This window comes from Notamacropus eugenii, chromosome 7 (assembly GCF_028372415.1).
Source record: "Notamacropus eugenii isolate mMacEug1 chromosome 7, mMacEug1.pri_v2, whole genome shotgun sequence".
Classification (NCBI taxonomy): Eukaryota; Metazoa; Chordata; class Mammalia; order Diprotodontia; family Macropodidae; genus Notamacropus; species Notamacropus eugenii.
In genome coordinates this window covers 5,196,989-5,222,700 of record NC_092878.1, presented here as the reverse complement: position 1 = coordinate 5,222,700, position 25,712 = coordinate 5,196,989, and the positions used below count along the sequence as shown (strand labels likewise).

Here is a 25,712-nt window from a genome sequence, read left to right as displayed (position 1 = left end):
GAATGTAGAATTTTAGGTAGGAGTTAAAGGGAGCCAGGGAAGCCATGAGATGGAGCTGAGGAGGGAGAGCATTCCAGGCACGGGGAACAGCCAGTGAAATGCACCAAGACAAGACATTACTGAAAGGTTGCTACCAACTTCTGTAATTCATTGATTCTATGTTAGGGATGAGAAGAGTTAACAGAGAACATGACTGATCAGTCTATGACAAAATGGAAGCCAGAGAAGAGAATGGTTTAGTAGAAGAATTGTCAATAAGTTTTCAGGAGCTGGATTTTTGATGTTCAAAGTGCATCTACCAATCAGAAGTCAGTGTGGCAGGAAAAGCTCACATGGAAAACAATGGTTTAGTAAGGAAGTGGGGTCAATAAATTGGGTATAAATAGTTCCTGAGGTCAAGGGTAAAATAAGGCAACAAATAAGAGAACTAAAACTGGAAGAAACTCAACATGTGTTTCTCAGTGAAGTTACAAAGCTACTCTGACAGACTTTAGGTGACATGGAAGGAGCCCACCTCCCAATATTTCTTATACAGTCTTAGGAACCCCTCAAATGAGAAATGTAAAGCAATTCACTGGATAACTCCCCCTAACTCTTAAATAAATTAAAAAACAATTAGCAAGGGAGTAAAACTGGCGCTAGGGCAAAAGTAATGCTGCTCCACACACATGTTCAGGGAAATCTTGCTAGAGAAGAGAAACCTACAGTGGGGTTTGAGTTCACACATATTTAGGTATCTGCACAGGAACAGTCAAGAACTAAAAATCAATAGTCAAGAAACAGGGCCTTCAATCAAACTACCAAGGTTTTCCTATATAACCTCTCACCAGACAAAAGTGTAATTCTAGAATAAGTATGATGAGATTTTACACTGTCATTACAAATTCCTAGCAGTTTTTTGCATATAGCAAACATTTTAAAATTAATTTTAGGAAAAACTTGAAAACCTACTCATGCCAGATCCTACTGGACCCATGTTAGAAGCTCCCATTCCTCCTGCAAAACCTCCAATCATTGCACCACCTTAACAAAGACAGATAATATGCTAGTTAACTACAGTTACTTTCAATAGAGTATAAGTAATTAATTTGACATTTTAATATTTCACTTATAAGAAACTAATGTAAGATAACAGAGTTCATTGAGGACTTTCTAAGAGTGTTCACTCTCAAGCACTTTATGTGTAGGCCTTCTGTTTTAAAGGGCAAACTACAACAAAGCACCTCAGTCTTGTCAGTTTATCATCAAAAGTACTCCCTTCTTTAAGAAACAAAATTGGATGAAACATTATATATAATATTCCTTATTTTTAAGATGGAAAAATAAAAGTATTTTGACATGACCCACAAAAAGAGAAAGAAGCACAACATGACAACACTGTCCTACCAATTCTACCAAAAGAATCCCCGAAGCCTCGATTCATTCCAATGTCACCACGCCCAAAGTCTCTTTCCATGCTAGTGGCCATTCCACCACGATACAATTCTGTAAAGAACGTGAAATAATAGCAGGAACAATATAAATATTTTCAAGCATTTCAACACTTCTTTAAGAACATGCCTAAAATAAAAGTAAGATGACAGTAAAACTTGTGAATATGAAAACGTTATTTACCTAACTTACCTCCCATGCTGCTTCCCAGGCCGCCCATACCAGTTCCCACTCCTGCCATGCCAGTCCCTATCCCTCCACTCATTCCACTGCCCATGCTCCCTCTGAAGTCCTCTATAGCACCCATTCCTAAGTGAAGGAGGGAACAATTTAATAGTAGGGAAGAGCTAGACACAGAACACACTCCCGATTCCCCTCCCCCCTCCAAATCAAGAATTTACCTACCTCCCATTCGGCTAATTCCTCCAAATCCTCCCATGCTATTCATTGTTTCCATGCCACCAAACCCAACTCCTACATAATAAGGATAAATTTGAAGATGCTATTGTTAATTACATAATGTAAAGGTAAACTTCTGTTGCAGTAAGTGTCACCTGTTGGTTTTTCCTCTACCCATCAGACTACTGCACCAACTTTATGTGGCTACTTCCTAACACTACTAAAAACCTTTGTTAGAATCAATTCCTACAAAAAGCTCCCTGGGAAACGGGGTGGCATTAAGGGAAGGAGGAATCTATGTTTCACGTCTGACAGTTTTTCAGTAAATGGTGATGATCGAACACACAAAATGTAAAGTCTTGTACATACCTCCTCCCATTCTATTCATTCCTCCAAAACCAGGACCATCCATTCCCATACCTCAAATGAAATACAAAATATTTACTTTTAGAAAAATGTGGAGAAAGAATGTAATGTTTCATGTCTATGGCCACAAAATGATGCAACAAAGCATAAACAAATGCTTTAAGAGATAAGAGATAATAATTTGGGGTGGGGGTCACGTGCCTGACCCCCATGCCAGTCATCCAGTTGTGAAGGTTCAAGGATTAGGCCTGAGAAATTACCGGAGGACAAAAAAAGGAAAGCGTTGCTTCCATTTTCCCCCCGCTTCTCAGATCCAATTCCCACCCCACAATGTCTTTTTAATGAGTACAGGAATTCAATTTAAATTCAACAAACATTTCAGAGAAGAAAAGGTAAAAGGTATGAGAAAGTCAATCATCTATGTAATAGTATACTCTCTTTAGTTGGCTGTAACTGTTCAATAAAGCCTTCTACCTCAGGTCTCCAGATGCACAAGAACCTCTATTTTACAGCACAAACACTACAAAGTCACTAAAGGATACGTACAGGTAATCTGGCCATTTCTATAACTGCCCTACCCGTATAATCTAGCGTAGGCTGGGGATGGTTTGCCTTAACAAGGAAGCTAAGAAAGCCACGCAGCAAAGGCACTATGGAGAACATTTCTGCCTGGACTGAGAAAGCTACTACTATCACTGACCTCAAGCGCTATGCAATTTTAGTTGGTTAAGTAAAGCAAATGTAAAAATCATCTCAGCTAAATTATATTGTTTCATCTGAATAGACACACCTACCTATATTTATCCTTAACCTGACATGCAAATTTATACTACCTTATTAATAAATAAGTAATGATACACCTCCATTTCATTCCACCAACAAATCTTTAGCCCTACTCTGTGCAAGGTAATGTGCTACGCATTCCCTTTTCCCTTAGTATGTTAAATGATAGTCACAGCACAGCTGTCTGTGAAAGAAAACGTGCTTTCTCCCACTCTCATTTCCCCTTTGATGGTCTCATGAGTTTTCACTTTCAATTCAAGTGATGCCACCACATCCACAAAGCTCTAAAGGAGGCTCCTAATACACTGCAGAGAAAGATATAAATATAAACTTTTGTTATTGACCAAGCAGGGCAATTTTCAGAAAAAAAACAAAACACAAAAACACTTACTTCCTGGTCCTAGATTTCCCATTCCACCTCCCATGTTCAACTGGTTCGCACTAATGGGCTGCCCACCTGGTCCAAGCCCCATTCCAATACCTCCAAGACCACCTAAAAACAAAGAGCAATACACAAAACTTGGTGGTATTAAGGATCCAGTCTTAAAATCAAAGTTTTTATAACATTTTAAGCCTTTACAAAATTACAGACCAGAAAAACTGACAAAGAAATTTAGGAATACAATACTCTGGTATATCACCATAGCAAAAATATATATATATATATATGAACAAAACCAACCAAAACCAACACATTTTTATTAAATTTTGTTAAAGGACCCACTCCATCACCAAGGTTTTCTTGGTTTAAGCTCCTTATTTTCTCGTATCTTGCTTGGTTCCTATTGGCTATATATAATGTTTACCTATTTTTTTTCCAAAATAGGACCTGAAAACAACTAAAACTTATTTGTAATAGTAGATTATATGTTGTATGCATAAAAACAGGACAATGTTTTCACAATTTCCATTAATTACTAACTGCCTTTCTAATAATCTAGTCATAAAAACATTTCAAGGGCCAACAGCAACAAACCCATATCCATCACCTATAGATGAAAACTTCGTAGAAATAATGTTACTTCCACTTAACTAAATATAGCAAAGAACTCTCTGTATTTTTAAATTATCAATTAATGACTTAAAAAAAACCATAAGCATTTTTGAGACGTTAACTCATGTAACAAACAAAGAATGAATTTATTCCCCAGTCCACCAAAAATAGTTATTTAGTCTCAAAACATTTCATTTTTTAATTATAGCTTCACTTACGTGGCAACTGAGGTGTCTTACTATCATGAGAGCGATAGTCCTCATGAGGGACTGATTTGTCATCCTAATAAGAAAACAAATGTATTATGCGGTTAAACTGTGAAATAGTTTAACTACAAAAATGTTATAATACACATAAGGCCAAAGGGAGGTATTTTTGGTGGGTTGGGCAGGGACTCACCATTTTCACATGCATAGGTCTATCAAATAAAAACTGTCCATTGAACATAGCTGAAGAGTCAGTCAAGGAAAGCTACAAATTACTGCATATGAATATTTGAGAAATTAACTGAACAAATAAATCCCATTTTATACTTAAACAATTACAAATATTTCAAACAATTATTTCCTAAGTAACTAAGTACTATAATTAATAGCCTTTTTTAGTTACACAAGGTTTTAGTTTCTCTCTTGGCAAATAAGAAATTTATTTTTATAAGGTGCATATAACTTATTTAATTCAAATTATTGAAAAAAGAAAACAAAATATTTCATTTTGATATATATTATTAGTGTACAATGGATTACATTAAACATCTACCTTCATGAATATGGCTAGAAAACCCCAAGTATTTACCAGGACAGAACTGTAACACTATTTCAAGTTTCAGGAGTGACTTTAGTACTTGGATGTAATAAAGGTCTGCATGTCCTGGAGACTAAAGTCTAACATAGAGTGCAAAAAAGGCACAAGGTAACAAATTATACCAAATAAAACTGGCCTGAACTTTAACAATAAAAAACAAAGGGAAAAAAATGGTATCAGACTCCTTCAACCACATAAGATAAAATACTAAAATGTGAATTAGGATACAAATTGCTTGAACTGCTTCAATTGCTTGATCAAAAGTGACTGTGCCCATTCCTCTGCTCTTGCCATCTTTGTCTTCTTTAATATCTGCCCGTTTTACTGTTCCAGCTATGCTGAACACCTCCTTTAGCTTCTTCCAACCAACTTTGAAGTCAAGCTTAACATAAAATTACATCAAAATTATGTTACTAATACACCTGTCTCCCCAATTACAGACAACAAAATCTTTTCTGAACTCCAAAATTATAGATACCAAAGAACGAAATTCTTACTACCATCATACAACATGTCAATAATTCTCAAATAATAAACTGTAAATCTGCTTAAGTATTTTAAACTCACTTAATACATCTACATATCCCCTTCTCCTTAAAAAAGTTTAGTTCCCCAAAGTCTCACCTGCTCAATTAGCTCTGAGAAACATCTTAGCCCTGACCAGAAAATTGCATGTTTGACATTTGTACTTCCAATTCTACTAAAAGAAATTAATATTGAACAGTGTTGTGAATTTGATTCACTTTCTTAAAGAGTACAACATCTGGACAGGTATTCTCCAAACAAACCAACCACAACACATGACAATTCATGACTACATATAATTCATGGATCAGATATGCAAAACTACTGGGAAGAAACCCATTTGCCAACATAAAAATAAGAGCACATGCAGAAGAAATGAATGTTAAGAACTGTACAAATGTTTAATCCCACAGTTCTTCTAGGGGAGGAGGGAACCTAAACTAAAATAATTACATTTATACTCCCAATTTGCACAAATTACTTTTATTTAGGAATTTAAAGAGTTACTATTTCACTTATTTTTATTAAAAATAAGCAAAATGTTCTTGCAAAACCCACAAGCAAAAATGTGGCCAATGACAATGAACTCATGAGAAATTAAAGCTATACATCTAACAACAAAAAATGGAGACTAAAGCTTAAACTTACATTAGCAACAAAAATTGTAGAACCAAGTCTACCAGCCTGCAAATTACTGATAACCTCAGGAGGAATATTTGGATTATTGAGAATGGAAGGTGGTAAATTCATCAACCCCGAACCCACATCAGGGACATGTCCTCCTGGGAATGATCCTCCTGTACGTTGCAATGCCCTACGAGCATTTTCTCCATCAGGATCCTATAACACACATTGAATATTAAATACCACTAGATGAATCAGTATGTCTACAATCATTTAAAACAACTTGAAATTCTACAGAAACTAACACATCTGGCTCAATATGAATGACCATCTTGCCTTGCAGACCCAGCTGAAGTGTCAAGGACTTACAGGCAGAGACTCAATTATTCTTATACATAGAAAGGAACCCTGTACAAAGTCTGTGGGTAGAGAAAAGATTTCAATCTCCAGGGATGTCAGTTTAGCACCTTTTTCCAATCACTAAAGTCACTTAAAGAACTTGAAATTAATTTATGTTTACCTCATGCTACATACCATAACATATACACCTAAACGTACACCCTAAGAAGAAGAAAAGTACTTACCTGTGGCTTCTTTCTTTCCACAATGCAGCTGTAGTGAATTGTCACTACTGATGCCCCCAATGAAATACAATACTCGGACTGATTAGCAAATGCAAGGCTTTAAAGCCTTGGAAGTTATATGACCCAGGGCTTTGAAGGAAAAGTAATTTTTAAAATCCCTTCTCTATGAAGTGTTTCTCTCCTGAATGGGAATATTTACCTATTCCTTAAATCCTTTCACTCTACTGAAGTGATCAGGATCTTGAGACCAAAAGTGGAAAAAAAAGTTTATAGTTACAAACTGGATTAGAGATTAATGCCCTCACAAAGGCAATAATACAAGATTTCCATTAACTGAGAAACATTTTAAAGTCCAACAGAAGTGACACAAGCTCAAAATGTGAAAAACCTCTTCCCCTACTTTACAGAACACACAATAGCATCTGCAATATAACAAGGGCTACGCTGAATAAATGCGCTTCATCATCCACCGAATACATTTCATTGCAAAAACTATCAGAAGCCTAATTGGAAAGGGAGAGGAGGCCTGGAGTTTGCTGGGGAGCCTAAGAAGGCAGAGGAGGCAAGGCAGAAATCACAGTTCAGGCCGCCAAAGCGGATGCCTTCATGGAACATGGGGCACGTCAAGAGCTATCTGCCCCTGTGCTCAATGGTCCTAGAGTCATGCTTTTTAAAGTTCTAGTGCCTGTTTTATTTTTGTTTGTTGGGTTGGACGTGTGAAGTGGGCCTGAAATTTCACGAATGTGAAGAACTTTAGGTGTAGAAATGGGCACTATATAAATCCCTTTTGACTTGACTTGAAATATCATTTATTTAGTAGTCTTCTTCCTTCACATCTCTATGCTGACTTCTAGCAGTGTCCTATCTCTTCTAATTTGCTACTTCTAATCTTATCCAGTGTATGTGGTAAAACAGAATAACCAAATTCTTTAGAACTTGGCCTAAAAGAAGAGTAAGGAGACTCTAAAAGGCTAGAAGGGCTTCTCTGTGAATAAAGCGCATTACTCCAAATGCACAGACTCTGCGCTCCCTATTTTGGGTTTTGCTTCACTCTTGACTTTCTACTGTGTTCCAGATAGCTGAAGTTGCTACATAAGTTATTACTGCCGAACAATGAACACTGGCAGGGAAAGTAAGTGGGAAAACAAGCAACTTTTGCTTTACAAGTTAAATGAGGAAAACTTTCACAAAACCTAAAAATCTAATTTGTCATATTTCAAAATAGAAAAGTAGAAGTCAAGAAATTCTATTAATGGGAAGAAACAAAAGCACTCTGTATAAACTGGATCTCTAGAACAAACTTGGTCTCCATTATTACTACAGATACAATAATAAAAAATGAGCCAATACATAAAAACAGTACTTTCTCCAAGAGGCCAAGCCAAAAATCTATCACAAATTCCGGGGCAAGCTTCTAGATCCAAACGTGTAGAGAACTTCCATGCATCTTCATTTAAGAATGGAGTGACACTACAACTGTGTGTTCTGCACACAAAGATCAACATTATCTACTTCTTCAGCACCCCACATGCCTCGAGTTTCGTTTTGAGTAAGCAGTTTGCGTTTATCAGGAATAGCAAAGGGGTGCGTAGAGTCCCCTGGATTTGTTCATACCTGTTATGATTGAGAGCATTCTTGTTGGAAAGGTGACCAGGACTGAAGGCCTACCTCAGGGGAATGAAGTGTGCTGTGTGTTTTTTTCCTGTAAAAAGCTAACCGGGGTTGGAGTGAGATCAACCCTACGACCTATTTATTAACCATGACGAAAATCAACTGAACAGTATAAATTTCAGATGTGTTGATGGCTTATTCTGAACAGATACTGAAGACTTCAGCAGATAAAAATAGCTAACGATGCTGATGCTAAGACAGGCATGGAGTTCATGGAATATGGTTTAAGATCCCGGGAGGTGGAAGGGACCTGAGAGGTCTAGTCCCAACTGCATCATTGTATAGATGAGTAAAGAAACTGAGGCCTAGAGAGGTTAAGTGACTTGTCCGAGATCCAATAGTGGCAGATTAAGGATATGGGTTAGGGTTACAAAATCCAGCACACAATACAGTCGTGCTCACTGTCAACATTTTTTCTTTTGAACAGATCATAAAACTTGAATTTTAATAAATGTACAAATGTGCTAACTTAAAAAAGGTTTTTAACTGCAAGCAAGGTCACTACAATGCTGACTAAAACAACAAATCTAGGTCCATTTCCTACATGAAAAAGGGAGACCTAAAAAATTTCACCAGTACCAACCCATATATCAATCTATCAAAATAAGAACAAAAACATTAAATTATCAGTGAAAATAGTCTACGATCATCCTACTTTATCTAAATAAGCTGCCTCTAACTTAAGAATATATTTGGTTATAAAAGTTTGTTTTTTTAAGTTGACTGGCCAAATTTGTTATACATTTTCCTCATAGAAATAATATTATAAAATACTCCAGGTACTGTAGGTTGCCCTGTTGAAAACAACAACAATAATCTTTTAGCCCAGATTGTACCTGAAGTACAGTACTAACAGCACAATCTGAAACAATACCTAACCGATAATTTATGACATTATTTCTATGGGAAAATGCATAGCAGCAGGACTTCCCAACTCCAGCCTTGTGAGTTCTAGGATTCCACCTGCACTACCTGCTCATGTTCAAGTCATCTGTGAGTGTTTAGAAACCGGAGACTGTCACTAGTAATGTTGACAATTAACGATCCATTAAAATTAAGAAAGCTTTACTATTTAAGACTTTTAAACTTTACTATTAGAGAGAAAAAAGAAGAAACAAGTGAGGAGTGAAAACATGCATGACTGGTCAAATAAACTTTATCCCAGTGTTTGGGGCTCCTTAATGAAATATGAACAGAGCATCTGAGCTACAAGTTGAAAAGACAGCCAAGTAGGATGTCTCAATCAAATGTCACAGCAGACTGGAGAAGGGAGTGCGAATACGCTACAACCTGAATGTTTGCGAAAGAAAAAGAGCATATCACTGGACAGCTCGTCTTCGATATCCCTCATGGAGCACTGAATAAAAGGCCTGAGACTTCCTCAGGCTGGCAAACTCTGTCGATGGTTGTGACTTAGTGGACAAGTCTGAAGAGAGCCGACTGAGACTGGATACTCAAAGTGGCTAAGGAACTTCTTAGGATCACACGCTGGTAATGGAGGCTGGATCGGAACCAAAGTCTTCCTGACTTCAAGCCTAGCATTCTGTCTACTTTCATGATGCCTTGGTCATATATAAAACATTATAAATGTCACACATTTAAGGAATATGGGAAGCTTCGGCATCTTAGTTACTCACATTTCTCTTACAAAATGCTTTAAAAAATTAATATGGTCAGATACAATGGTGATAAAAACATTTTATTATGAATCACACTGGCCCACATCTCTTTCCTTTCCCACTCTAGAAAAAATTCAATTTAACAAACAATTATTAAGCATTTGTATAGTAGGATGGTTATCAGAGGAAACAAAGTTTAGATAAGATAGTGTTGGATAAGAAAGGGAAGTCCCTAAGATGAAGAGGTTTAGATAATTAAACTCTTCAAAAGAATACTATGGTTTCTGAATCAGGATTAGAAGAATATACAGTGGCGTTTTCTTTCCCGAAATGGCTAATATGGAAATACGTTTTGTGTGACTACATCTGTAATAATCTCTATCAAACTGCTTACCTTCTCAAGGAGGGTGAGGGGAAGAAGAGAGGGGGAAAAGAATTTGGAACTCAAAAAATTTCAAAACCAAAGGTTAAAACTGCTTTTTACATGTAATTGCAAAAATTAAAATACAAAGACTTAGGAAAAAAAGAAGAACACAGGCGTCAACTATTAACTAAGGACCACTTTCGATGGTGCTATCTTTTCTTGCACAACTTTTCATTTTGGGCCGTTAAGGCTCTGCACTCAGACGGACAACCCCCTTGTATTCTCACGCTAGACTACAACTGGTAGTTTAATCTAAAGAAAATATGTTCTCAAACCAGACTCACATCAAATTGAACCTCCAGTGGTGACAGGATCTGTTTTTTTTCTCTATCCTAACTCTAAAATTTTTCTCATAGTATTCTGGGAGGAAAAAAAAGCAAAACTGGTCTATAATCTAAATACTGAAATTATTAGAGACGTAGAATAGAGGGTCTCAAATGAGTTGGCTTTTCCTCCACTAAACATTACATAATCATTTTAGCATTTCGAAAACCTAATTTTCAATTAAAATAAGTATCTATCTTTTGAATAGTTTTCCTCCTTTGTCCTTCTTCCCCCTCAAAATGTAATGTTTAATATTTTAAGTCCATTAATTAAGGGGCTCCGTGTCTCAAGTGACAAATTCAAATGACTGATTTATAAATTGTCCTGAAATCATTAAGCAGGCTAATATGGGGCAGAACCCATTACGGCTGTTGAAAAATTGGGGTCTTACTGATCTGTGGTAAGCAATAAAATATTCATTTTATTAAGTCCATAATTTAATTATAAATTGCATAGAATACATACATTTACAAAGTTAAAACTACAGCCTAAAATGCAATGGAAAATTTCTGTGTTGAAGCAGACTGAGCGCTCGAAACTGGCTACTTTAAATTCCGAGCTCATTTAGATGGTTACACTTCTCCACTTCTGCTGATGGTGATATGGGGGGGGGGGGGGGGGGTTAGCTACTGAAGGGCAAAGAGAAAATTTATGAATTGACAAGCATAACCACCACTACCTACAAAAATTCAGCAGGCTTCTATGCCAAAAAAAATGTTCCTAATGAAGCTAATCCACATAACAAAAATGAAAGTATAAAAACAAAAAAAGCACTGCTCCAGTTTTTAAATTTTCAGAATAAAATAATTCTTACCTCTTTAATATTCAAGGGTCTTCCACTAAGATCATATTTGTTCATAGTTTCTAATGCTTTCTTTACAAATTCTTCATCTTTGAACTCAACCACACTTAGGGAAGGAAAAAAAAAAATTGAAAGCATTTAAGTAATGACGTTTCTTTAAACCAGAGGTTCAAAATTGTACTTTAGGATACTAAAAGTAATTCTTACCCACAACCCTACATCGATGAAGATTTGTCAACATATGCAAGAGAAAAAAAGGTTTTGGTCAATAAAGTTAATAATGGATTTTGACATTTCAAGTCACTGTAAGACGATCATTTCAACCACTTCCACCTCCTGAATACACATAAATTCTAATTTCCAAATCACAAAAAAGTTCTCTGCAAACTCTTCTTAAAATAAGACTGCATCACCAGACATCTAACATTGTCATGTTAAAAAAGGTCTTATTTTGAAATTACATCTTCTGTGAAACAAAAGTAAAACAAAAAAAGTCACTATGCGAATAAAAATAAGAAGAGCCAGAAGGAATCATTTAAGATACCCAATATAATTATTTTTGAATAATTAAAATGGCAAAGGCATTTCTAAATCCTGTATTGGAAACAGTTTTTAAAATGTAAACTCTTTAACTCTGCCAAAAATAAAACATTAACCATATAACTATTTTCACATCTTAAAAAATACATCTTTCACAGATGAAAGGCTGCACCAAAATTAAATATATGAAAAAATCAGGTATGTTAAGTGACTTGTAGAATTTTAAAATAATTACACAAATGATTAATTAGTTGGCAGTGGAATGTTGTTACTAAGTTATATTTCTCATGCACCCAACAGATTTTTTTGCTCACTATCAATCAATCAACAAGCATTGATTAAGCGCCTACTATGTGCCGGGCACTTTGCTAGGCGCTGGGGGATACAAATAGCTAAATAGAATCATTTATTTAAAAAGGGACTTCTCAGTGTACCCTTCACTACATTACATTCTTTGTTGCTGGCAATCAAAGTCTGCTACCAACCAATTCCTTCCACTTCAGTTTAATAATCTAGTTCATTAATACCAATGGGGAAGAGTACTGCCTCTTCAGTAGTCCTGCAAGCTCCTAAATTAGGCTCTTCCAGCGTTTCAAACATACATTCTGAATTAACACCTTTAAGCTGCAGGCCTGCCATAGGCCTTACTTACACTGAGGAAATTTTATCAATGCGGTGACTTAAAAAAATAAAAAGATCCCTTAAGACATTCAGAACACAACAAAAATCCTATGTTAAAATCTATGGGCTAAGAAGCATGACCTTGGAGAATTAGGAAAGTGAACACCATTTTGGTAAGCATTTACAACACTCATCCCTTCCATCCGCTAGTTGGATTTTCATGACAGTGTCAAACTTCCCAGTATAGAAACCTCAAATCGTTCAAAATAAAGTAAGATAAAAATGAAACTTACTTCCAAAAACTGGTACAATTATTAAGCAAAAATTAAACTGCTGAGGAACTTTTAAGCCTCTAGCAGATTACGGCCCACAGCACTTACCCTTGATTTTCCTTCCGAATCCTTAAAGAGCTCCACGTATGTAACCTCACCAACTACATAAGACATACAAAAGGAAAATACCAAGAAACAAGGCATTTAAACACCAGTATCTTGCTTTACTGTGCCCCTGTGCACAACTCTACAGAGAAGCACCAACAGTCAAGACCAGACCAACATACCGCCTATATAAATTTAACTAATTTTCAGAAATATGCAGCATCCACATTCTCTAAGAGAGCCAAACAACTGTGTTTAACCTCATTCATACTACAGATCATATTTTGGCCAGCGTGACATAGTTGGTGAACAAATGCAGATATACGGATAGTCCCTTAACCTATCAAGTTAAAAACATCAACGTTAGCACTTTTCAAGTAACTTTGGTCATCCTCCACACAACTGCTGTTTTAAGGTGACTTTCTACCTGAATGTCTTCAATCATGTTTGCCTTCAGTAAACTCAATTTACAAGTCATATTTCACAGCAAGCCACACACTTTCTAAATGAATTCAATGAATAAAACCAGTCAAATAGTTGTCACCTTACAACAGATACACCAGTGAAAAGTTGTTCTTTGTGAGAAGGGAGCAGCCTCACAGCCAAGTGCAGACTTTGCACAAGTTATCAGAAGATAAACAAGACTAGCTCTTGCAAGATCAAGCATTAGGATGATTTTCCCCCCAAACCGTCCCAATACAGTAAGTTTAGGGTTTTTAGGTTATTCTGATATCAAAACTGCAACAGGAGTAACGCAATTTTTATAAAGAACAGAAGAGAGAGCATCATGGCGGTCATGACAAGGCAAACAAAATTAATTCCACAGCCAGATTCCAGCCTCCTCCAAGGAAATACAAAAAAAAAGTCAGGCCTTATTCACCCTTTAGCTCGCTAAGTGCACTGCTTAACAAAGGGAACAGCCCCACGTTGTTTTTGTCTTCTTTTTGTCTAGAAAAAGCCTCGACTATAGACGAAACCCGGATTAACAAAATTCATGGTGGCGTGTGTATGCATGTATACATGTGTCCTACACATATGCATGTAATTTACGTACACATACGTGTATATTGGCTCTCTAGCATAACACTAACATTGCAAAATAGAGCTATTTAATTTACATAGGCCATCTTGGAACTCGGATGCCTCAAGTGAAAAAGAAAGGAAAGATCATTCAGGTCTTAAGAAATCAAACCAAAAAAATTTCAAAACTTAGTCTGAGGCTCCAGGGAACAAAAAAATGTGTCTTAACTATTCCCCCCCACCCCTTTCCTCTATGAAATGGTTCATCAAGAGCGGGTTATTTAAGAAATAGTTACCTTTTTCTCTCATGAGATCTTTTATAGCTTGCCATTTCATGTCATAGGGGATGTTGCTAATAAAAACTCTGTTACGGTTGGGGCCCTTCTTTTCCCCAGCGCCCGAATTCTTGTCTTTTGAATAAGGATGGAATCTATTTGCCTTCTTATTTCCTGAAGATTTTTCTTTTAAGTCAGATCTCTCTTCTTTCACAGAGTCATCATTCTCCCTAAATTTAAAAAAAAAAAAAAGGAAGAGGAAAATTTAGCTGTGCTTTGGAAGTGACAATCTACATCAGATATTTCACGTCTGACGGTTCCAAACAACACTTCCCCAGCCCAGCCTCCAGAGAGGAAGCTGGGGATTCAGACCCCCGGCTCATGCGCCCGAAGCACAGTCATTAACCTAACTCCATCTCGAACGTGGTGTCCAAATCCTGAGCTGGGAACTGAACACCAACAGGCTACAAATACTGAAATGACCATCATGTTTTGTACGGAGCTCTCAATAAGGAAAATCCATCTATCAACACAACTGAAAACCAGAACTACTCCTCAGCTTCTAGTCTTAAGAGAATTGCCTGGGACTTTGAGAAATCAAGTAAAGTGTCCGGGACCACAAAGCCAATACAGAGCCATGGCACAACCTGGATATGGGTTTCCCAATTTCCAGGTAAGTTCTCTTTGCTTAACCTAATACCTAATAAATCCCAACGACCCTTTTATAAGATTGAAGGGGTAAAGGAGAGAGAGAGAGAGAAGAAGGAGAAAGTCATTCCACTAGCAAGTACTTATGACAGTAAGTAAAACCCTATCCCTTTTTGGGGCATCAGGACTAATATTAATATTAATACTCTCTAAAATGAAATTTATTAATTAAATGAAAAACAATATTCTCATTTCTGTAGTTTATTCCATCCCTACGAAATAATCTGGACCATGGAACTCTCCTCACATATGCCACTTCTTAAAAGGAACCTCTTCCAGGCTAACGTTCTCAGTTTTTATCGAATGATGCTTTTAACGTTCCTACGTCTTAAGTTTTTAACTGAAAACTACGATGCAAGGCTTTATAACAATACTGTTACGTTATTTTTCCTATTACTACAACATAGTTGTTAAAAAGCATGTAAGTGAAAAAGTATGATTTTATAAGTTAATAAATGGTAATCTAAGACTACCATAGCAAGCCATGAACCCCCTACTTTAAGCAAATCCAATCTAAGAAGATACGGACTTTCACTAACAGAAGTATTTTCTGCTTTAGAAAAATGGCCAAACTTGGTAATTATCAAAACAGACTGGTACTTGCTAAGAAAAAGAAGGGTGATCAATGGACAGCACACAGCAGTAAATGCCCGTAGTAATCGAGCGTTTGATAAACCCAAAGATCCAAGCTTTGGAGGCAAAAACTTAATTTTTTTTGACAAAAATTGTGAGGAAAACTGGAAAACAGCATGGCAGAAACTAGGTACAGACCAGCATCTCACATCATGTACCAAAGTAAGGTGAAAATGGGCACATGATTTACACAATTGAGGAGGCCATGGAAGAGTTTACCTGTCTGATCTTTGGATAAAAGAAGAATTTAGAACCAAATAAGATGCAGAGAGCGTTACAAGATATAAGAAAAGATCCTTCCGATTATATAAAATGAAAGTTTCGCACAAACAAAAACAATACAACCAAGATTAGAAGGAAAGCAGAAAACTAGGGGAAAATGTTTACAAGTCTATGGGATAAAGGCTCATTTCTCAGATGTCTAGAGAAGGGCATCAAGTGTATAAGAACCTAAGTCATTCCCCAATCGATGAAAGGTCAAAGGATTTGAACAGGCAGTTTTCAGTCCAAGAAATCACAGCTCTCTGTAGTCATAGGAAAACGTGCCCCAAGTCAGAGCTTCTTCAGCGGCGGGGCACAGCCCCACGTTGGGGCACAGCTCCACATCGGGGCACAGAGCGGGCACAGCCCCGCATCGGGGCACAGAACAGGCACAGCCCCACGTCGGGGCACAGAGCGGGCACAGCCCCACGTTGGGGCACAGCTCCACATCGGGGCACAGCGCCACATCGGGGCACAGAGCGGGCACAGCCCCGCATCGGGGCACAGAACAGGCACAGCCCCACGTCGGGGCACAGAGCGGGCACAGCTCCACATCGGGGCACAGCTCCACATCGGGGCACAGAGCGGGCACAGCTCCACATCGGGGCACAGCCCCACATCAGGGGCACAGAGCGGGCACAGCCCCACATCGGGGCACATCGGGGCACAGCTCCACATCGGGGCACAGAGCGGGCACAGCCCCACGTTGGGGCACAGAGCGGGCACAGCTCCACATCGGGGCACAGCCCCACATCGGGGCACAGAGCGGGCACAGCCCCACGTTGGGGCACATCGGGGCACAGAGCGGGCACAGCTCCACATCGGGGCACAGAGCGGGCACAGCTCCACAACGGGGCACAGCCCCACGTTGGGGCACAGAGCGGGCACAGCTCCACATCGGGGCACAGCCCCACGTTGGGGCACAGAGCGGGCACAGCTCCACATCGGGGCACAGCCCCACGTCGGGGCACAGCCCCACGTCGGGGCACAGCGAGTTTGGCAACAGTGCCCACAAATTAATGACAACTCCAACGTGTAACGAGTCCAAGGGGCTTCTGGCGGTGCTTGCCCATCCTGCATCAGCCTCGTTCTGGGCACAGCGGGCACACCTGGCACCGGGCATGCCCACGGCTCTCCGACTGGCCCAGATGGCACAAACAGTTAGGGGGAGTGCCCTGCTGGCAGCGGTGGGCTGGCCCGGCCCGTCTGTGGCACCCAGGGACGGTCCCGGAGCCTGTCAACAAGGGCCTTCCCTTCAGCGGCACTGGGGGCAGCTTTGGGGGCGCCCATGGGCAAGGCGAAGCGAGCAGAACCAGCACCCTGGCTCCGGGGCACAGAGTGGCCGGCAGGCCTGTCCGAGTGGGGGCAGACTCTCGAGAAGCCCGGACGGAGGCAGGGCAGTGACCCGCGGAGCCCTAAGGCCAGCTCTCCCCCCGCACTGACCACCGTCCGCCCCCCATCCAACCAGCCCCTTCTGAGACGCCTCCACCCCGTCACTGACACGTCCAGGGACCCCCCCAGACCCTGACCCTCCGGGGGACCGTGGGGGGGGCAGGGACGTCAAGCACCCCGGCGCTGAGGAGGGGGAGGGAGCCCGCCAGACCCTCCGGGCGGCTCCCCAGGGAAGCCCGATCGAGCGTGTCCGCGCTGCCAAGGCAGCCGGGCACCAGCCTTCTGAAGCTGACGACGCTCGCTGCCCCATCGCCGCCGTCCTCGGGCGAGGCACGCAGGGCGCGCTTCCCCCCACCGCGCTCTGTCCCGTACCGAGCAGGCCGCCGAGCACGCCGACCCCGAGGTCAGACGCCAAGACACAGGCGGCCCACGTCCGCCCAGGTGGCGGCCCCGGACCTCACGTCCGGTGGGGAGCAGGGGGCGAGGTCCCGTCCGTCGGAGACACGCCGGGCGTGGGGGCGCGCGGGGCCACGTCTGCAGACAGCAAGGGGCCAAGGGACGAGGACAACGCCCGCCACCCCCGAGCCCCAGGGCCCGCCGCAAGGGCACGGCTCGGAGAGGCCCGTGACAAGGCCCCACGCGCGCCCACGCGTCTACAGCGGCACCTTCACAGCAGCGACGCGGACACCCGCGGGCTGGGGAAGGAGCTGACGGCGCCCGCGCGGTGGGGGTTAGCGAGCGGGGCACCCGCCATGGCCACGCCCACGCGAAGCGGAAAAACACCCTGCACGGGGGAGAAACGGGCGCGAAAGCCCTCACCGCGAACGCGGCCCGTGGGGCTGAGACACAGCCCGCGACGCGAAAGCGTGGCAAAACACTGCTTACGTCACGGACGTCCCAACTCTTTGACTTCCATCACGAGACACAACTCTAGTCCGGGACACGCGGGGACTCGCGGGCCGCACGGGACCGTCCGTCCGCTGTGACCCAGAGAGATGACGCGACCAGAGCCCGGAGCCGGGCCGGGGAGTCCCCGCTCCCCTTCCCCCTCCCCCCCAGACCCCGCGTCACCCAACGCGGGCCCTCGAGGCCACGCGGCCCTGGGAGGGAGCCCCGCACGGGGGTCCGCGAGCCCGCAGCCACGCCGCAGCCTCTGGCCGAGCCCCCACGGGAACCCGGCCCACCACAAACACTCGCGGGAACGCTCCCACAGACAAGGGGTCCCGCGCGCTCCACCCGCTTCTTCAATTTCATAAATCTCATCAAATAAGTGAACTTTTAATAGAACACAGGAAAGCAGCCCCTGTGACACGCTCCCACGCGAGTCCGGACTCGGACACGCAGCCTCACCGGCCATCCCCCACGCACCGTGGGGCCCGCTTGTCTCCACACATCAAAGGCCAGGCCTAGGTGCCTCCCAACAGCGTGCACACGCACATGCGTGGGCACGCCTCAGGGACTCCATCACCTCCTCCGCGGCAGGGAGCCACTCGCGTCAGGACGCACGCTTTCCCACAGACTCGGTGACCATGAGGGCCCCTGCAGAGCTGGCCCACGCCCCCGCCCCCCCCACCCCGGGACCCCAGGCCCGCGGGGCCCAGCGCGGGGGACCCCCCACCAAACTTCCCTCCTGTTCGCACGTCACTCACCTTCTCCACTGTGAGGAGCTACGAGACGCCCACGATACGTCGTGGGGGCCGTCCTGACAGGGCGACGCTTTTGCGTCTGCCCCACGGGCCTTACCTTCTCCTTACACCCCGGGCTGCCCGACACGTCCCCCCCACCCCGGCCCCTGGGTCGGCCCGCTCCGCTTCCCCTCCCTGAAGCCTCGTTCCAACAACTTTCCCGCGTGGGGAAGTCATGGACCCGCGGGGCTGGCCCGGGGCCCTCACTCGCAATGAATGAGAAGGGGCGCTCCCGGCCCTGTGCAGACATGCACCTGTGCGCGTGCACAGACCCACGCGTGTCCCTCCACAGCCCTAGAACCACACCGGGCCCTCGGAGCCTTTTACAACGCCCTCCCCTGGGTCTGCGGGATGCCGGGGACGCCACTGCCCGCCGTGTCCGGTGACGGACACCAAACCGCGGCCGCTATCCCTGCCCAGCCCGGGGGCGGAGGAGCAGAGCAGGCCCTCCGGCCCCTGGGATGGAGGATGATGACGATAGATCGGGACCAGGCCCGCCGCCACCTGCCCCCCGCCCCAGGCCCAGCGCGGCCCCCGCCCCCTCGCCCCCTCCCCGCGGAGGCCGCTCGGAGCGCGCATTGTTCGTCCTCCCTTCCGGAGAGGCCTAGCGGCTAGCGGGCTCCTCGGGCTCGGGTAGCGCGGCCGCCCGCCCGTGCCCCGCGGCGCCCCCGCGGGAAGGTCCGCCCCGGCCCCTCCCCTCCCTCCCCGCCCCCCTGGGCCCGGGCAGAGACAATACATTTTCACGCCATTGGAGTCGCCTCCGTGCGGCGGCTGCTGCTTCTCCAGCTCCTGCTGTGGCTGCAGCTGTTCCTGCCCCGGCTCCTCCGGCGGCTCCGCGGGCGACGGCTGCTGACGCGGGGTGTCGTCGCCGCCCGCCCCGGGCGCCTCGGCCTTGTCCGCGTCCGCCATCCCGCCGCCCGCCGCCGCTCCGCCGCCTGCGCCGAGGGGGGCTCCGAGCGCGACAATGGCGGCGGCGTGGGAAGCGGTAACGGATCCCGATTTGAAAAGGCCCCGAGCGCTCGGCCGCCCGGATCTCGCGAGAACGGGCCGGGACGGGTCCGGGAGGGGACGGGGGAGAGGACGGGGCGAGACGGGTGCGAGGGGGGAGGGGAGGAAAGGGGGAGGGGGGAGGGGAGGGGAAGGGGGGTGGGGAGGGCAGCGTCGCTAGGGGTCGGCCGGGCGCGCGGCGGCCCAGGCCCTGCCTCTCAGCCCTCCGCGCCAGCAGGGCGGCGCCACGGCGCCCCGACGGCGGCCGCCCCGCGCCCCCCGACCGTCAGCCGCGCCTTGGAACGGGGAGAAACCAAGGTGCTCGTCCCCTCGTGGGGCACGCCGGGCTCGGCCCTCGCCCGCGGCCCCCCTGGCACGGGGCGCCCGGCCCCGCGGGCCCTGAATGGGCGATCCCCCTCACCCGGGCCGCGGGGCCGCTCAGGGCCGCGCCTCAAGGTTTCGTGGGCGGCGATCCGCGCGGGGAATGGCCTCCCAGACACCACGCTCGGAACCCGCCCTGGAGCCTGCCCGCGCTAAGTGTCTTTCAGCCTGGATTGCGTGTTTATCGCGCGCTCGTGGAAACCTTCGACGGCTTCGGGAACAACCAGGCCAAGTGGGTTACGTCGTTCTTAAACACCCTCGGGACATCTTCCTCCGAGGCGAGGGCAGAGGAGAGGCCGTGGAAGCCTGGCCGTCCCACGTGGCCCCGCCCCCCACACGTGGGTTACGTCCCTCGTGGCGTGTGGGCCCGGCCGAGTCCCGGGGTCCGGCCCGGAGCCTCGCCCCTGCCCTCGGAGAGAGAAGGAGCCGGGGGGCGCCCTGAGGCCCCCCTGCTGTGTGTGCCTCTCTGGGTGTAGTCACGTCACGCCTGCGGCTCCGTGCCAGCCTTCATCGGGCGGGGTGGTGTGCGGTGGGTACAGCGCCAGTGCAGGGGGCAGGAGGACCCGAGCTCACTCACTAGCTGGGTGACCTTGGGCAAGTCACTTAACCCCAACTGCCTCCTCCTGGGTCATCTCCAGTCACCTGATGAGTGTCTGGTCACTGGATTCAGATGGCTCTGGAGGAGAAGTGGGGCTGGGGACCTGCACAGCCCTCCCCCACTCAGGACAAGGTCACGTGCCAGTCGTGTCCTCGTGTGTCTGATGGCAGGAAGGACGGACACGCCACCAAACCCCCACTGCAGCCCAGTCTGGGTATTCTATGTAGTTACCCAATGACGTGTGAGGGGGCGCTTTAGTCCGTGCCTTTGGGTGCTGGGCAAAGACGGGCAGGCAGCCTTCCTGGCCGTGCGCCTCTCTCTCTCCCCCCTCCCCCTTGTTCTCCCCTCCCCCTCCTCCCCCTCCCCATCCCCCTCCTCCTCCCCTTCCTCCTCCTCCCTCTCCTCCTCCTCCGCCTCCCCCTCCTCCTCCCCTTCCTCCTCCTACTTCCCCTCCCCCTCCCCTTCCTCCTCCTCCCTCTCCTCCTCCTCCCCCTCCCTCTCCCCTCCCTCTCCTCCTCCCCCTCCCCCTCCTCCTCCCCCTCCCCCTCCCCTTCCTCCTCCTCCCTCTCCTCCTCCTCCGCCTCCCCTTCCCCCTCCTCCTCCCCTCTTCCTCCTCCTCCCCCTCCCTCTCCCCTCCCTCTCCTCCTCCCCCTCCCCCTCCTCCTCCCCCTCCCCTTCCTCCTCCTGCTTCCTCCTCCCCCTCCCGCCCTCCCCCTCCTCCTCCCCTCCCCCTCCTCCTCCCCTCCCTCTCCTCCCCTCCCCCTCCTCCTCCCCTCTTCCTCCTCCTCCCCCTCCCTCTCCCCTCCCTCTCCTCCTCCCCCTCCTCCTCCCCCTCCCCCTCCCCTTCCTCCTCCTACTTCCTCCTCCTCCTCCCCCTCCCGCCCTCCCCCTCCTCCTCCTTCCTCCCCCTCCTCCCCCTCCCTTCCTCCTCCCCTCCCCCTCCTCCTCCCCCTCCCCTCCTCTTCCTCCTCCCCTCCTCCTCCCCCTCCTCCTCCTTCTCCCCCTCCTCCCCTTTCCCTCCACCTCCCCTCCATCTCCCCCTACCCCTCCTCCTCCTTCCTCCCCCTCCTCCCCCTCCCTTCCCCCTCCCCCTCCCCTTCCCCCTCCTCCTCCCCTTCCTCCTCCTTCTTCCTCCTCCCCCTCCCCCTCCTCCTCCTCCCCCTCCCCCTCCTCCTCCCCCTCCTCTCACTTTCTCTTACCCTTACTCTCTCTCTGAAGGCCTCTGCCCTCCCTGCTGATCATTTCCCATTCTCCTCTTACAGATACACCTTTGTTTTTGTGCATCATCTGATTTCCATCTGACAGGCTAATTTTTAGGGGTCCCCTTTTGCTAGAGTGTACCTTCCAAAAATACTTCCAGAAGAACAATCTCCGCTTACAGCAGACTGAAGCGTAGATTCAAGGCAATTATCTGAACAATTCAGGCATCAATTCCACTTTTCTTCAATTATCCGAATAATCTCAGTAGGAAAAAATCCACTTTTCCTGAATTACCTACAGAATTGTGTCATCTGGCTGTTGCTCTGACTTGCTAGGTTCACTACCATTGCTTTTTTTTTTTACTTATCTAATTTTAAAGAAATACTGAGAAGTCATTTCATCCAAGCCTGAACACTTTTGTAAAATTTTGAGATAGTTCTCATTTTCTTGTCTGATTTCTAGATATTTGACCTAGCACCTTCAGGCTACTTACCAAACTGACTAGATTGCCAATTCCATGAAACCAAGGACCTAAACTTTGCATGGGGCAGCCAGGTGGCAGGAAAAACTGGGCCTGAAGTCAGGAAGATGGGCTTTCCTGAGCTCCAACTTGCTCTCAGACACTTTCTGTGTGGCCCTCAGCAGTTCACCCAATCCAGTTTGCCTCAGTTTCCTCATCTGTAAAATGAGCTGCAGAAAAACATGGCAAACTGCTCCATTACTTTTGCCGAGAAAAACACAAATGAAGTCATGAAAGGAGGATGACTGAACACCATTTTTTAAATCTTCTCCAGCAGCTACCACAGTTCCTTGTCCTATCCCTACACCCACACCCAAAACTTCAATGGGATTTTTGATGAGGAAGAGAACCATCTTCCAGGAGCTCTGCCCTAATTGTGCGGCATCACCTTTCTCAATCCCAAACATCATTTGTTCCTTCATATTTCCTCCCCTGAGTGTTTTTGAAATTCTAAGTATCCATAGCAAGCACCATTGTAATGTACTTGATTGATTCAATTAGACAGCTACGAAAAAGAATGACAAGGGATATTTACACAGCACTTTGGGAAACATCATGATATTGTGGAAAGAGCATTGGATTTGGCTCAAATACTAGTCCTGCCATTTATCCTCTGTATGATCATGGGCAAGCCGCTTAATTTTTGTGGGCTTCAGTTCCGTTTTACAGAAAAAGGGTTTGGGTTAATGGAACTCTAATGTCCACTTAAACTCCACTTCTGTAATCCTTTTAAGGCATTTTAGTGTTTGTGCATATGTGGTTTTTAAAAAATTAATAATTACATTTGCTTTAATTATTTTGTTTCAGATAAACTACCTCTGGATAAATAACTTTGAGGTGTGAGTCTATCAAAAATATTTATATAAAACAATATTTAAGCTCTATATTAACAGCTTTCATTTGATTTTTCCCTTGATTTTTGGATAGCATTTTCCATGACTTTCTTATGCACTTGTAATGTTCTATTTCATATTACAACTACTTAATACATGTGTTGTACCTAGTGTCCTTTTAGAATACAAACTCCGTGAGAGAAGAAACCATGTTTTATTATTTTCACATTTCCCATAACCTTACACAATACTCTTCACCTAGTAGGCACTTAATAAATTTTTGTCTAATTGGAACGGGTCAATTTCTTCAGGAAAACATAGCATTAAGGGAAAAGTTTTTAATTCAAATAAACAACATCTTTTCTTGAGGAAAACATCCTCCAAATCGCAATGATACCACGCTGAAGAGAGAGTGAACTTCCAGTGATTATAGTCAAGTATGCACAGGTGTAGCTAAAAAGATTTCTTGTGCTAAAACAGAGATAGATGAATTTAAAAAAAAAAAACAACCCTAGGCTCTTTCAGTACAGACATTATTTGCAAAACTGCTCCTCTGCTTACAACCTGTCCAAAATCTTTGTGCCTTAAGAATCCCTCCTTTCCTAGTTTCTCCTCACCAGGCTGGTTTGTCCACAGTTGTGGCTTCCAAGCAGTCTGTGGTTACAACAAATTGTTTCATGTTGTACTTCCGTGCATCTTTGAGTTTTTTTTCTTTTCACCAACTGAAGATAAATTTTCTGTTTTCTGTTTGACTCGTTTAATAAAGAATATTTACCAAGATGAGGTAATAAAATTTTCATTCCTAATTCATTCTACAGACACATACATAAAAAATTAGTAAATGAATAGGCACAAAAAATATTTACTAAGAGCACAATGCCAGGCATTGTATTAAATACTAGAGGTACAAAAGAGGGAGACATTTCCTGCCCTAAAGAGCCTCACATCCTGATGGGGGAGAGACAACACATATAGGGGAGTGGTAATCAAGGAAGGGAGGTATGGTCTGGGGATACATTAGGATAGTGAGTGTAGCCATAGGGCAGTCCATAGATGTGTCATTACTGGTGGTATTAATTTGATTACTGTGTCTGGAGTAATGGAAATTGGGATGGGGGGAAGAGAAGAGTGAATGGAGATAGCGGGACAGAAGACAGGATGACCAGGATGGATACCTGTAGTGAATTTTCATTTACTCATTAACTGACTAATTCACCAATTAAGACAGTTTAGTCTGAAAGCAAAAGTTCCAAAGCCAAGTGATTAACCCCAGGGCCTAGAAACTTGAGGTCTAGTCTATAGCCTGCAGTTCTTGGTGGGGAGGAGTAGGAAAGTTGCAGTAAGGATGACAAGGGGATTCTGTTAGATCCCCAGCTGAGATCCTTCCAAATCTAGCCCACTAGCTGAGATTCTCAAGCAAGAAAAGGAGGACCTCCCTAGATATTTATGGAATTTTTTTTCCAACAGGATCACTTAAGGAAATGCCAAAAAATTTCAAGAGTGGCGTACATCAGAAATGAATAAAGCTAAATATGGCATCATACTTTGCTATTGTCTTGCTGGCAAGATGCTAGTCAGAATCTTTCTGAATACTGGGTTATCATCTGTGTTCCCCTATCACAGCATTAATCCGGGCAACACTTCATTATAGTAAACGTGGTAAACACAAGAGAAGTTCAGGGAACACCACAAGAACCACTATATTACAAAAGTAAATATTGAGCAAAAAACCCCACACCAACTGGGCCAGTCACATGATGAGGTAACTGATGGGTAGCTCCCATGCTCCATTGGTTTCCTGTCAGTGACAAGAAGTCCTTCAGCACATCGGCTGGACACTCCGGGGTTGAAGTTGTAGGAGGACATAGACAAGAGTCACACAGCATAGGTAAAGCATGGATGGGTGGTGATCTGCACCATCTGCATCGTTGGAGGGAATGCCCACATAGATGAAGCCTTGGTTCCATTGGAGTAGCTTCATTGACAAAATTCAGATCCGATCTTGGCATCCCACCAAGATAACTGAGAGTATATTTGGTTGAACATCAAAGTTGGTGCTCTGATCCATTGGCCATTATCATTAAATTAGAATTATATATAACAGCATTTGAACCTATTATATGCATCTGGGCTTAGTGTGCTTGGAAACTAGTATCAGCCACCCAGAAACACAAAATATTTTCAACTCAATAAGCTACAAGAATCATTAAAAGTCCTGGAATCCTCCAGAAGCGATTGTGAAACATCAAAATTAAGATTATTGGGTATTTGTCGTGAAGAAGTACAACAAAAATGACATGCAACAAATCAGTTTTAAATTTATTCTTTAAA

The 25,712-nt window shown here is 44.8% G+C and overlaps 1 protein-coding gene across 5 annotated transcripts in view; it reads right to left on the bottom strand.

Moving 5' to 3' along the window:
- The window catches only part of MYEF2 (myelin expression factor 2), a 39,903-nt gene extending 19,947 nt beyond the window's left edge, over window positions 1-19,956 (bottom strand). Inside the window, exons 1-14 of one of the 5 annotated variants that reach the window (XM_072623238.1) lie at window positions 19,599-19,952; window positions 14,205-14,413; window positions 12,892-12,944; window positions 11,558-11,565; window positions 11,363-11,456; window positions 5,951-6,142; window positions 5,006-5,159; window positions 4,373-4,422; window positions 4,192-4,255; window positions 3,371-3,472; window positions 2,200-2,250; window positions 1,837-1,905; window positions 1,387-1,485; window positions 952-1,023 (exon numbers count right to left, since the gene is read on the bottom strand). In XM_072623238.1, coding sequence (XP_072479339.1) covers window positions 952-1,023; window positions 1,387-1,485; window positions 1,837-1,905; window positions 2,200-2,250; window positions 3,371-3,472; window positions 4,192-4,255; window positions 4,373-4,422; window positions 5,006-5,159; window positions 5,951-6,142; window positions 11,363-11,456; window positions 11,558-11,565; window positions 12,892-12,944; window positions 14,205-14,413; window positions 19,599-19,771 — 1,390 coding nt within the window. In that variant the 5' untranslated portion in view covers window positions 19,772-19,952. Of the gene's footprint in view, window positions 1-951; window positions 1,024-1,386; window positions 1,486-1,614; window positions 1,741-1,836; window positions 1,906-2,199; window positions 2,251-3,370; window positions 3,473-4,191; window positions 4,256-4,372; window positions 4,423-5,005; window positions 5,160-5,950; window positions 6,143-11,362; window positions 11,457-11,557; window positions 11,566-12,891; window positions 12,945-14,204; window positions 14,414-18,826; window positions 18,934-19,598 lie in introns of those variants that run through there. The other 4 variants (XM_072623239.1, XM_072623237.1, XM_072623235.1 and 1 more) reach the window with 4 other exon arrangements.
- Window positions 19,957-25,712: the final 5,756 nt, after the last annotated feature.